Source organism: Penicillium angulare (genome assembly GCF_028827245.1).
Source record: "Penicillium angulare strain IBT 27051 chromosome Unknown utg000007l_segment0_segment0, whole genome shotgun sequence".
Taxonomy (NCBI): Eukaryota; Fungi; Ascomycota; class Eurotiomycetes; order Eurotiales; family Aspergillaceae; genus Penicillium; species Penicillium angulare.
This window is the reverse complement of record NW_026623166.1, coordinates 1,452,969-1,466,578: the sequence shown is the minus strand read 5'-3', so window position 1 is coordinate 1,466,578 and position 13,610 is coordinate 1,452,969. Positions and strand designations below refer to the sequence as shown.

General features: G+C 45.9%; 4 protein-coding genes across 4 annotated transcripts; 2 read left to right on the top strand and 2 right to left on the bottom strand.

Annotated features, from left to right (window-relative positions):
* Positions 1 to 587: 587 nt before the first annotated feature.
* Positions 588 to 2,891, bottom strand: N7478_009824 (uncharacterized protein; the record flags this gene model as incomplete). Its single annotated transcript, XM_056926038.1, has 2 exons — positions 588 to 1,184; positions 1,386 to 2,891. The coding sequence occupies 2 exons, from the start codon at positions 2,889 to 2,891 to the stop codon at positions 588 to 590; spliced, it is 2,103 nt and encodes a 700-aa protein (XP_056775408.1).
* Positions 2,892 to 3,655: 764 nt separating this feature from the next.
* On the top strand, positions 3,656 to 5,296 carry dbp8 (ATP-dependent RNA helicase DBP8; the record flags this gene model as incomplete). Its single annotated transcript, XM_056926037.1, has 2 exons — positions 3,656 to 4,164; positions 4,237 to 5,296. The coding sequence occupies 2 exons, from the start codon at positions 3,656 to 3,658 to the stop codon at positions 5,294 to 5,296; spliced, it is 1,569 nt and encodes a 522-aa protein (XP_056775407.1).
* Positions 5,297 to 7,548: 2,252 nt separating this feature from the next.
* Positions 7,549 to 8,765, bottom strand: N7478_009822 (uncharacterized protein; the record flags this gene model as incomplete). Its single annotated transcript, XM_056926036.1, has 3 exons — positions 7,549 to 8,079; positions 8,159 to 8,326; positions 8,454 to 8,765. The coding sequence occupies 3 exons, from the start codon at positions 8,763 to 8,765 to the stop codon at positions 7,549 to 7,551; spliced, it is 1,011 nt and encodes a 336-aa protein (XP_056775406.1).
* Positions 8,766 to 10,898: 2,133 nt separating this feature from the next.
* Positions 10,899 to 13,607, top strand: N7478_009821 (putative glutaminase; the record flags this gene model as incomplete). Its single annotated transcript, XM_056926035.1, has 5 exons — positions 10,899 to 11,170; positions 11,247 to 11,655; positions 11,716 to 12,724; positions 12,783 to 12,913; positions 12,969 to 13,607. 5 exons carry the CDS (start codon positions 10,899 to 10,901, stop codon positions 13,605 to 13,607), a joined length of 2,460 nt encoding a protein of 819 aa, XP_056775405.1.
* Positions 13,608 to 13,610: the final 3 nt, after the last annotated feature.

Below are 13,610 nucleotides of genomic sequence, written 5' to 3'. Positions count from 1 at the left end.
ATGTCATGACAAGAGTGGGATTTGAACCCACGCCTACAAACGTAGATCAGGAAATTGTGTAACACAATAGTCAAGGTGGGCCTTAACCTGACGCCTTAGACCAACTCGGCCATCTTGCCTTGGATGAATGATTATTCGAATGGCTAACATTATGGACAGATGTTATTTTAAAGCTACATATGTATGCATTTTCTCTTCTACCAAAGCATCAAGTTTTAATTATTGAGTCCCCAGTTAAACTGTGGCTACCGATGACCCCTTTCTTCCATTTTAAGCGAGAAAATGTGCAAATCGATCTGTGCGGAGTGGCAAGAAGAGAATTGCTAATACCACCCCTCAAATGGCTAAACCCACCCCTTCTAAGCTCACCGCCGTATTTGTAATACCACAAGGCACAAAGGCATCAATTTTCTGCCGGCAGCATGAATACGGTCCAGAATTAAATCTCATCTCCACGTAAAAAGCTTCCATTTTACCACACATTTAACGACATTTAATATGCAAGCAAGTTATCTCATTCCAAGCTAAACCTAAAGAGGAAACAGAGGCTGATTTTAAAAACACCGGCAAATGCATTTTCAGTCGAATTAACTGGCAAATCTGTTGATCAACGGACACCCAGGCCTTTTATGCCCCTCCACGCCGCAATTTCCACATGTATTGGGTCTCCTCCGAGATTGCACAGTTGGTGGCTGCTGAGAGCCTTGTTGGGACCATTGCTCATAAAACTCACGATCTACAGCATCTTCAACAGCATCTAGCTGCTCCCATAAGCTTGGGATCCGCCCCTGTGATCCCTCTGGGCCTCGGGGGTCTTGCCGGGCCCCCGAGGCCTGTGATGTGGCCACCGAGGCCTGTGATGTGGCCACCGAGGCCTGTGATGCTGTATATGATCCTCGCGATATCCATACCCTCCGATCATCCCGAATTCTTGGCTCCTGTATACGAAGAAGATCTGGATGAAACTGTGGTGAATCAGCCTCCTGAAGATGCCACTGTAAGTGGAAGAGATCAAGAGGAAGTGGCTTTTTCTCATTATAGTATGGAATAATTTGATGGATGCATGGAATGCCCCTGCCTTTGCCGCATGCACAGAAGATAGGAATTTGAGGTTTTTCGATATGGATAGGTAGATATGTGTTGATTTCTTTCTCCAGACGGCGAATGGCTTCAAGGGAAACTCTCTGTATGAGATTTGGTAGTAAAAATGTATAGGATTGATGATCTGTGAATCGTCCAAGTGTCTGGTCATGTAACTGATATTGAATATTTGAATGTTGACGTTTAATTGTCTGTTCAAAGATATCAAAGGCTCCAAGGAGAGAAGTTGAGGTTCCCTGGCTAAATTTTAATAGAAAATCCCTTAATAATAATAGGAGAATTACCTGTTGATCACGTTTAAATGCCCAATGTGCCGACTCATTTCGAGATGTTGCTACCTCACCAAAGTGAAAATAATGCCGAGTATAATGGTGTAAAAACATCTTCGCATATATTGGGTTAAGCCATTCCTTCTGGATATAACGAATTAGCTTAGAGAAGATCTCATGACAGTAAGTTTGCTGAAATTCCTGCCATTTTTGTTCGAAATCTTGAGGCGTTAAAGCAGTAACAATTTCATGCCAGAACTGTTTCATTCTCCACCACCGATGAAGCTTCTCCTGCCGTATACACCCATTCTTCAAAGAGAATATCTCTTGTTTTTTTGCAGCTTCTTTAATCTCCCATTCAAGATACTGACGAATAGGAGTACGCGCATGGGCAAGGATACACTTATTGATATGCCACAAACAAAGCATATGGTTAAGTGTAAAAACCATTGGTATAGCACTGAGAATTGCAAGCTCTTTGTCTGTAAATACAGTCAATGGCTCAGGGATTGATTCCACCGCTAATACTGACTGTAATTGCTGTAATGCCCAGCAAAATGAATCAGTAGTAGAGTCTGATAAAAAACAGAAGCCAGCGGAGAATGTCTGGTTTGTTGATGTCATTCCAGTAATATCAAGCAATGGCATTTTGAACTTGTTGGTTTTAAATGTTGTATCCATCCAAAGAATATAGGGAAAAAGACGTAAAAATCCAATGGAAGTCCGGTGGATGGCGAATAAAGCAAGTAAAATATCGTTGTTATCCGATCTACAGCGGATACACCAATCCCCTGAATTTGGGAGGTCTTGGAGAAGTGTTTGAATAGATGAGCGGCCGCCAAGTCGTTTTTTGTTAAGATCCATCTTAATATTATAGATGTTCTTCGCGATAACATGTTCGCCTTCATTCCTGAGCTGATCCGTAATCTGGCGAGGCCAAAGCCCCTGCTGGATAGCCTGTTCAATCTCCAAACCTCTTTTTTTCATAGCCATTTGGCGAAGATAAGGAATATTGACGGCGGGTGATGGTGTATGGTTATGGCTACCATTCCCAATTTCCAATAACCATATATCTCTATGTCGACGAAGAATAACCTCAAATGGACAGTTACACTTTTTTGTACGGCCTCTTCTGCGTTTTTCTGCATCAAGTCCTATAGTCCGGCGGTCACAATATTCACCACCTCGCCAGCATTGGTAAATAACCTTGAGTTTTACCCCGTTAGAGGATTTTGAGCGTTTTGAAACAACTGCATAGCCTTGGGTAGCTGCAAATTGATTCATCTCGGTTTGAGCTTCATCCGGCGAAGAATACTCGAGTTTCCAGGGCGGATTCAGCTTAAATAGAGGGAAACTTGGCTCAATATCTGAGTATATATCAGCTAATGGCTCTTCGGGATATTGAGTCTCTTCGTCATAAATTGCGTCGATAGTGTTGAGAAAATCATCGCGGAACGTAGGAGGAGGGGTAGTTGACAGCCTAGGACTAGACATAAGAGATTCAGTAGTTTCCAGTGACATAATGATAACCAAATAGCTTCAAATTTTCAGGGGTAGTAGAGAAGATAGAAAATAACAATACTCTAAAAGAAGAAATCATTTTAGCGAAGGGGAGGTGTTCAAATATATGTTTAAAATATTGTTATTGCTTAAAATATTGATATGGTAACGGGAGTAATAAAAATGCACATTCCTGATGGTACTGTGGGGCCTCAGCAGCCAATCAGCTTCTCTTAATATTTTCGTAAACGGCAGGTCACATGCTCACTACACCTCGCCATACTTTGCCATTTCCCCATTATTTACCTTTACATAGTAACTTTACATATTTTAACCCCTACTTTGATTTACTACAGCAATACCATTTTAAATCATTTTTTAAAACCCTTCTGGATTAATAAATATACGTTATTTAATAATCACGTGCTAAAATATAATTGATTGTTATCAAAGAATAGAGATATCCGGGCGCTCCGCAATAGACGCCTTTTTTGATGTGGTTTGGTGTGGTTTGGTGTGTCGGGGCGTCCACCGCCTCCATTGACCGCCCATTTTAAATTACTCCGCCTTGTTAACGGCTCATATTACAAATACGGCAGAATTTCCCAAAGCGGCTTAGAAGGGGTGGGTTTAGCCATTTGAGGGGTGGTATTAGCAATTCTCGGCAAGAATCTTGATGCCTGATTACCCAGGCATTAATATATCCACACCGCTCCACTGTAATCGCATTTTCTGCCGCAAAATTATTTCTCTGAGCAAAGATCCAGACTGAACTACAAATTACAATGGCGCCCTTAGAAGATGATTTGAGGTCCGAGGACTCTGAAGTATCTGACGTCTCAGATCAAGAACAACCCGACACTGAAGATCGCGCCCCGAAGCGTCGACGTCTCTCCGAGTCCTCCGCCTCCGACGATGGTTATGTTGCGCCAGCACCTCTCCCCGCTCTCTCGCGTATCAAGAAGAAGGACGATAGCGCAAAGAAGTCCGGCTCTCAAGATGAAGAGGAGCCTGTGTTAATTAAGGATGCTCTTGAGATTGGTCTGCGGGCTGAAGAGTCCACTTTCGGTGCTCTAGGCGTCTCGCCTTGGCTTGTTGGATCTTTGACTACTATGGCTATTCGCCGGCCTACCGCTATTCAGAAGGCGTGTATTCCTGAGATCGTAAAGGGACGGGATTGTATTGGTGGAAGTCGAACTGGTTCCGGAAAGACAATTGCGTTTGCTGTTCCTATCATGCAAAAATGGGCTCTGGATCCTTTTGGAATCTTTGCTCTGATCTTGACTCCTACCAGGTATGTTAAGTTGTTTAAATCATTGTATGAGGGCTTTTTGTCGCTAACCTGGATTTTATTTTGTTCGTATAGGGAGCTTGCATTGCAAATTTTCGAGCAGTTCAAGGCTATCTCCGCACCACAGAGCATGAAGCCTATCCTTATCACCGGTGGTACCGATATGCGCCAACAAGCAACGGCACTTGCATCGCGTCCTCACGTCGTCATCGCAACTCCCGGTCGTCTGGCCGATCATGTCAGAACCTCGGGGCAAGACACAATTGCAGGACTGGGACGTGTCAAAATGATCGTGATGGATGAAGCAGATCGACTTCTCGCCAGTGGACCAGGAAGCATGCTACCGGACGTAGAAACATGTCTTTCAGCCCTCCCACCCTCAGCAGAGCGCCAGACCCTCCTTTTCACAGCTACCTTAACCCCCGAAGTACGCGCTTTGAAAGACATGCCCCGTCCAGAGAACAAGCCGCCTATCTTCGTGACCGAGATCTCTACCGAGAACCAAGGAAATATCCCCCCAACGCTTAAAGTGACATACCTCCAAGTACCAATGACACACCGTGAAGCCTTCCTGCACGCGCTTCTTTCTACCGAAGAAAATGTCACCAAGCCCGTTATCATTTTCTGCAATCATACGCGAACAACGGATTTATTGGAGCGTACTCTGCGCCGCCTTGGTCATCGCGCTGCTTCCCTTCACAGTCTCCTTCCACAATCGGAGCGTACGTCTAACCTTGCTCGGTTCCGTGCTGCTGCGGCTCGTGTTCTTGTCGCTACAGATGTTGCTTCTCGTGGTCTCGATATTCCATCAGTTGAGCTAGTTATTAACTTCGATGTACCCCGTAACCCGGATGACTATGTGCACCGTGTTGGTCGTACAGCCCGTGCGGGACGATCCGGTGAGGCTATCACATTAGTTGGACAACGTGATGTTGAGCTGGTGCTTGCTATTGAAGCTCGTATTGGTCGCCAGTTGGAGGAGTTCGCGCAAGAAGGCGTGAATATTGAAAGCCGTGTTGTGCGAACTGGCTTATTGAAGGATGTTGGTGCGGCGAAGCGTGATGCTATGGGGGAGATTGAAGAGGGTCGTGATGTATTGGGTCGGAGGCGTAACAAGTTGAAGAAGGTGCGGTGAAGGATCATTTGTGATTTATAGATACTACCTATCATGTTTCATAATGTTGTTTGATACCATTATTAGAACGATCAAAATTTCAAGCGTTAATTCAAATTTCTATCTAAGACTTTCTCTTCGCGATATGCCGGTGCTCTCCAACTGGATCCTCTATGATAAACTTAAATGTTCTATTTTGCTGACGCCTTGGGGGATTCGAATGCCGCCTCGTACGATCGCGCCGATGGGAATTTGGGATGGGAAAACTTGGCGGCGATTGTCCACTAAGAAATAAATCCGACATATGATCGTCAAGAATATCAAATAATGGATCATGGAAAGGTGGCGAAGGGTTGTAAGATCGATTATCAGAAGATTGAAAGCTTGAAATCGAGAAAGAGGGCGCAGACAAAGAGGGCGCAGAGGGCGGCGACATGGAGTAATCAGACATGGTAGATCTGTAAGGCGTAGAGCTTGGTGCTGGATGTGTCCAGCAGTCCTCGGGGCAATTAAAATGTTCCATCTCGCTCATAAGTTGTAGCTGTGCTCTTGCTGTCGGCGAAAGAATATCAGGCTCTAGCCCTGGGTTGGCTCTATGTCTAGAGCGTGGATCAGGAAACATATTTGCTGCCTGTGCAGTTCCCGGCTCCCGGGGTTGCATCGCATTTCCAAGGGTCTTTAGCATCTCCTCGAAGCCTTCGTTCGGAGTTAAGGGTAGAGGGCTTGTACAAAACGATCTCATCGGAGGGCAGATGTTCTGTTCTGGTAGGATCTGAGAGGGTTGCGCGGGTTCATCAAAGGCTCTCAGGACTTTCTCGTTCAGCCAGGGCTGTTGGGAGTGCACATGATCATGATGTGAAACACTAGTGGTACATGATGATGGCATGCTCCTTCTTCTTTCTTGACTGGATCCAGTGCCAGTGGACTTTTCAAGATAGGAGTTTCTGAGCCCCTGTCCCAGCTAGTAGAATAGTCAGTAGTGCGATTTTTCTAAGGTTATTTAATCCAAGGTACTATGTATATCATATCAACATACCTTTTGCCGACAATGGGCACAAGCTGGATTGTATATCATATTTATGCAATATAAGATGACTGAAGAGCACTAGAGCAGTAAAAACAATCAAAGAAATGTATAATGAACTAGGAGCTAGGAAATAAGTCATTGTTAAGTAGGAGAAGAATAGCCATAACTATATACCTTTGGCCGAACTTTCTCCGTCATCGATACATCCCACCCTCCATCAAGCTTGCAATGGCGATTTTGTTTAAGATACAAAAACATTATTACGACATTACTACCTGATTTTGCCACATATCACGATAACTTAGGTATTTGTCGTACATTGTCGAGGTCAATGCTGATAAGTTGAATTCCCGAACACCGCCATTAGCCTTGCATTTCAAACACCGCGCCATCCACACAGACAAGACACAAACAAGGAAAAAAAGTACGTGGATTTTCAACTGGCGGAGATCAGTTCCATGTAACCCACTATTCCCGGCTAATGGTACAACTGCTTAATGCTCACTGCTACGAAGGCGCTGGGCTTTTCTTTTGTGTAACGGACGATCTATAGAAATGCATGGCTAAAACGCATGAACGAGCGTATGGAGAATTTTTCCCGAACACACGGTCCAATTGGTCAACGCGAGGAGTCTAAATACATCTAGGCAATGCAGTAAGCAAAGACTATCCTTGTTAATGCGAGTATTGTCATTTTTGACGGAAGTTAATGTGGTTGGAATCGACTTTAATAGAGTTCTCGCTTGAGGAAAAAAAGTACTGGTTTCATGATTGCGGATCGTTATGTTGCTCCTATCTATGCGTCTATTCGATGGTAAATGCATCCGAGTGACACGAACATGTCATTTGTAAAGGATATCCAGAGCTGCAGCTAACTCGATGCAGAGAGGGGAAAGAAATAGAAGAAAAAAAAGAAGAAAAATGGTATCATTGGTGGAAAATGAGGCACGAAGAATCTAAAGGGATGCCCGATGTTTGCCATAATTAGAGCGCCTCATCCCTTCCTCCGTGTAAGCCGTAGGGGCAGATAACTCCATGCTAGTACATTCGTGGGGAGTAGAATTGATCGTTGATAGTCAACGAATGAGGGTGTTTGGATAGGGCATCTACGCCGGGGTAAATCGCTCACGCCTGAGCCGATGGTAGATAAGATACTGCTTTGATGGATTTCCTTGTAGAATATCATCAGGTGGCATACCGAGGTGTATCATCGCCGCGAAAAAAAGAGATCGTTGGCGTCATGACATCACGTAGTCCATGCATCTGCGTTGGCCCGCCTATCTGCGGTGTTCATCAGTTTGAGCAACCCATCAACCGCGTCACCGCGCTGAGATGGTGTCATGTCGTCTCGGCAGACTTCCTCGATCGCCTCGTCATCGAGATCCCGAGTACGAGAATGACGAACTACTGTGGCGGGGGGACTGCTCAGTTGCATCGGGGACCCTAAGGCGCGAGGTGGAGTTCGCTGTGAAGACTTGACGCGTTCTGTGGCATGGGCCAATGGGGACCGTCGACGAGGCAGGTCAGGTGTTTGTTGAAAAGATTGGCATGGGGTCGAGCTCATATCAGGCATTGAGCCGATACGCGGAGTGGTGAATTGGGGTGTGGTGATTTTTCGGAAAGACAAGGAAGGTAACGGAGACTCGAAGAACGTGGGAACTGGTACTTTGGGACGTTTCCGACTGTGTTCCTCTAGTTCGGAGACTCGTCGATCAATTTGTTGATTGGTTACGTTGCGCATGGCTGTTTGTAGGGTGTTGCGGAGCAGTGCGGCTTTCTGTAAATAGGTCGGATAGTTAGTATATGCATTTTTCTGGGAATGAGATCTACATATATGGAATGGAAGCCCCGCTTACTTCTTGAATGAATATTTTCCGTGCGTCTGGGTCTTCCGGAATGGCTGGTGATTCTTTTTCTGGGGTGGTTGTTTCGGCGGGCGAAATTTGTGTCTTCATGAGATGTTGACTGGCGTCGCGTGGGGAGCGTGTAGGTGTGGCGACGCGGATGTCCTGCGCGTCGAGTCCCTGCAAGTTGCCAGAGATATTAGCCAATGCTTCAGGGGTTTGATGATTGAATTGATTTGTCTCGAATAGAATAGTGCCTTCCTTCCTATCTTATTTTAAAATTTGGACTGTTGGGATGAAAGCTTACCTCGTCGTGGGTGATATCGACTGGGGATTGGGAGTTTTCACTCAAAGAGCCCCGCGATGCGGGCAATGGCTGAGCATTGATTTCGGTCTCATCAACCTGATCTCTTGATCTTTTTTGACCAGCAAAGATTGGGGAAGGAAGAAGCTTCTTGGGAGACATGGTAGAGAATAAGGTCCGTTTGACTGGTGTCCCCGCGACCGAGAGGGACTGTTTGTTGCCATGTGCAGGCGATAGACACGCGTTGGTATCCTTTTCTCCTAGAATCCGACGCCCGTCCTTGGTGGGACTGAATTGAATTGAAGTGGATTGCATCTTAGAATAGGCTTGGAGTTCACTGGATGCTGGGAGGGTTCAAGAGTCCAGGCAAAGAAGAAAGTTATGGATGGTGGCGGGGAAGTGGGTGGGGGAGCGTGTCGTGGTATGACAGAGTGAGTAACCAGACAAGACGAAAGTGGTCAAAGAAAGAATGGGAACAAAAGGAATTGAGGAAATTGAATGGATTGAATGAAAAGGAAGCTCAGAAGAAAAACGGTCGCGTCAATCGCGTATAGTACGAAGAAGGCCGATACCTTACTAGCTTTGTATAGAGCACGGACGTGTGGAGCCTAGCGTGATCGTGTTGAGCACGCGTCTGATAATAGACAGTCTAGCTGCAAAGGTTCTAGCCAAGGCTTTCCCCCTGGTTTTCAGGGCCTTTCTGCCTGTAGCTCTTGCATGGTTTCCAAGGTTTGTTCCCATTGTTTTAACCACAATAGCCAAATTGCTAGCTTTGGGACCTGGAAACTGTCAAATGTACTTTGTATACTTCCAAGTTTGATAGCTATGATAATTAAGGTGGGTTTTTGGCCCTATTGCTATAGAATTGAAAACTCGATGTTTTGAATTTCTCGCCTTTGTATTGAAATTGAAAGAATTCTAGGCTCACGCGTGATCTTGAGGCCAAATACCACCGCGTCCGGGTCTCGGGATGGAGATACGTCGCGCCCACACGCGACAAATTTTGATTAAAACCAATATCTACGGTCTCTAGCAATCAGTGAGCTCTTAAATACCACGCCAGAGAATACATATGTGAAATTTCGATAATCGAATAGTGGTAGCTATTAGAATTGCATACCAATGCTCTACTACAATATTTCCAATTGGCTCCGGCTCTTTATTTGCGTGGTGTCTCAACTCCGGAGATTATTCTCAAGCCCCACATATAAAAGTGGAGGATATCCCGAAAAAGTAGATTAAAAGAATATGTTCACCACAGTGAAGGCACCAGGAGAAAGGAAATAAACTGAAGTTCATTTAAAAAGAGCGTGAATATATGGATACTCTATCCTAAATCTAGCCATGTTGACTCCGAGTCGCGTCTATAGAATCGGTTATTCTCAGATCAAATAATACATTTCTATCGAATGTTGCTTACCTGGGTATACACAGACGATCCCTAGTAGCGAAAAATATCATCTGTAGGATCATTCGGGAGCGTAAAGAGATAGAGATCCCATTTCGAAGTTCCAGTTGTGCTGCTTGCTCTGGAGGGCACGTTCCTCTATAAGTGCAAGCCTGTGTCTTGTCTCTTCGCCTCTTCCATGGTCATTAATGAGCCATTAGCATCCTTTCAGCCAGAGCTCTCTGTGCTATAGGTATTTCGTTGCTGCCCAAGTGGCCTCGGTGTTGCGGGGGTATCTCTAAATGACAATGACTAGCCAATTAAATGGCTTAATAGGTGTTTTCGGCAGCGGTGTAGCTGCATGTGGACAGTAGGTACGTATTCACGGCATCACATACGATTAAATCACTTAACCTAGCAGATATACCAACAACACATCCTGTTCACGTTGATGAATCAGTTCAGTAATTATGATACTTTTGATTTTAGCCAATAAATAGATTTTGATGTATTCATGAGTAAGGTACTTCAGCTTGGTGAAGTATGGTGTTTTTTGTCAACTTTCAATCAAGTTCCTATATAGACGTGAATTGAATATTTCAATATTTGAAAAAAGACTTTCAGGTTCTCGCAGCCTGAGTTTACATAGAGTAGAGGTGTATGTTCCTCTTTGTCGTTTTCAGCTCGTTCGCGGTTGTCTCCGCATGACATCATTGAAGGGACCTTCATGGTACTGGAGAAGTTCACAGAGATGGAGGAGAAGACATTTTTGCGAGCAGTAGAATATCCCACATTTGACAAAAATTAAGTAATATGAAAGTCCAAGTTTCAACTGTATGACCTTCGCCCTGAAGATCGGTACCAAGGTGCTCAATGAAGTCATGTACAGCCCCGATTCGTGCTCGGATCAAGTCGATCATGCATCCCCCGCATTTCGCATTCCGACGCCCCTTGGTTTCATCCTAGCTTCGTCACACATCTTCCTCGGTTGACTACCTGGTGACGCAGGTGAAAACTTCAAATACTGTCACGCATTGTACATTGAAAAAGAAGCTACCGCGATGCAGCTGTCGCTTGCCCTTCTAGCCACGGTCATCGGCCAGGCGGCCGTGACGACAGCTTCCGTTCTCGCACCTCCAGTGCTACCGCTGATTGTCCGTAACCCCTATCTAAGCACTTGGCTGGGCGACGCCCGTGAGGCACCATGGGCAAAATGGCCCATGTTCTACACTGGGGAGGAAATAGGCCTCGCCGTGCTGGCTCATGTACCAAGCCAGGGCGCGGTTTATCCTCTAGTGGGTAAACCGCAGGATTCCCTGGGTTCAAAAGGAGGGTAAGGGATAATCGAATTACCCCGAAAATAGTTCTTGGAAGATGAAGTAGCTGATTGAAATCTTAATATACTGCAGGTATAAAGTAAAATACCCGGAGTACCTCGGGCATAATTATGATGCCTCCACGACGAATTTGACTTATCGCGTCGACACTGAGAGTTCGACGCCTCTCGAGATTACAGTCTCTTTTCTCTCTCCCATTACGCCAACATCGACTCTGCGGCAGTCTATTCCGGCTTCTTATGTTACAATAGACGTTAAGGGTGAGGTCGACGTTAATGTCTATATTGACATTGATGGGCGTTGGGTCAGTGGAGATGCTGGATCTCGAATCAACTGGAATTGGGACACTGTAAACGTCGAAAATCAGATAGACAAGAAACCCAGTCTCCAAAGATGGCAAATTCGGAGAGAGAATGAAGCTTTACTCTCTGAGATCAACGATCGTGCTGAATGGGGTACCCTTCATTTCACAGGACCGACCGTAAGTCTTCTAACTAATCACACTTTTTTATTCGCGGATTGATTCTGACTTTAATTACAGAACGCCCAATATGAATCCGGAGAAGCTGGAAACGTGCGACGAAAGTTCGCTAGCGCAGGTACCCTGGGTAACGAAAATGACAAGGATTTCCGAGCCATTCGAGACCGGTCGCCTGTCTTTGCATTCTCCAAGTCATTCAGCCTTGGTCGCACATCAGCAAAGACATCGGATAGCGTTACTTTCACTATTGCCCTCATTCAGATACCGGTTGTTCAATATGCGTCGGCTCGCGGGTTGACTCTCATGCGACCTCTCTGGGAGTCTTGGTTCCCAACTACAGAGGAGCTGCTAACCTTCCACTACAATGATCACGCAGCGGCTGGTTCCCTGGCTGCGAACTACTCAGAGCAAGTGGCCGATGATGCATACCTCTCTGGTGCCGATGACTACGTGGATATTGTCGCGCTTAGTGCTAGACAAGTTATGGGCGCTACGACTTTCTCCGGCACCCCAGAAAACCCCATTCTGTTCTTGAAAGAGATCTCGTCCAATGGTAACTTCCAAACTATTGATGTTATCTTCCCGGCATTCCCGTTCTTCATGTACACCAACCCACGCTGGTTGGCGTACCTGCTTGAGCCACTGATTGAGCATATGCTGAGTGGACAATACCCCAACAACTATGCTATGCATGATTTGGGAACCCACTTCCCCAACGCAACTGGTCACCCAGATGGTAATGATGAGTATATGCCCGTGGAAGAATGTGGAAATATCTTGATCATGGGTTTGGCAATTGCAAATTCGTTGCAGTATGAGGAGTCATCTGAGGCTGCATCTATGTGGTCTACACAGGGCTCTACCTCTTCGGGATACACTACCAAAGATTCTAGCGTCTTCCCATTGAGTGACCTCCAGGTACTTTCTGGAATTACACACCAGGATGGTAGATGGGGTGGTGGTGTGGCGGGCAAGAACCTTGCTGAGAAATGGGTCAAGCGAAGCTACCGTCTTTGGAAGCAATGGACTGGGTATCTGGTGGAATTTTCCTTGGAACCAGCCAACCAACGTAAGTAATCTGACCTAATTTTAATATCGGAACGAGTCACTCTAACACTTGGAAACAGTCTCAACCGACGACTTCGCGGGCTGGTTAGCACTCCAGACTAACCTGGCCTTGAAGGGTATTGTGGGCATCAATGCTATGAGCAAGCTTGCTGAGCTGACTGGACACGATTCGGACGCCTCATACTTTAAGGTATATCTTTAGGCTCATAATTCGTGACTACATGAATACTGACTTCATTACCCAGAACATTGCCGATAAATACATTGCCAAATGGGAAGAACTTGGCATGTCCCGCGACGGTACACATGCTAAGGTAGCATACGATTGGTACGGCTCCTGGACCACAATCTACAACCTGTACGCAGACGCTCAGCTCTGCTTCCACCTGGACGGAGCCGATGATGCCTCAAATGAATCACCCGGCTTTGTTCCTCGCCACATTTACCAGAAGCAGTCAGTGTGGTACCACTACGTGCGTCAGAAGTACGGTCTTCCCCTCGACAGTCGACACCTCTACACCAAGACCGATTGGGAATTCTTCTCAATGGCAGTAGCCTCGAAGCCTGTTCGTTCCGAAATCCTTGAATCTGTCGCGCGCTGGGTCAACGAGACTGTGACCGATCGACCCTTCACGGATCTTCATCAGACAGAGGGCGATGGCAATTTCCCTGGACCTAACTTCTTCGCACGACCCGTTATCGGTGGTCATTTTGCGTTCTTGGCTTTGGAACGTGCATGTGGAGGCCGAGCTATGCCTGGATTGTCGTTCTTGGACGAGGTAGATGATGAGACTATGCAGGTTTGGAGTGAGAGCGCCGAGGCTGCGGCCGCACAGATTTCTGATCCTTGGAAGTATCACCATGGACCATATGGAGATCTGTAGATC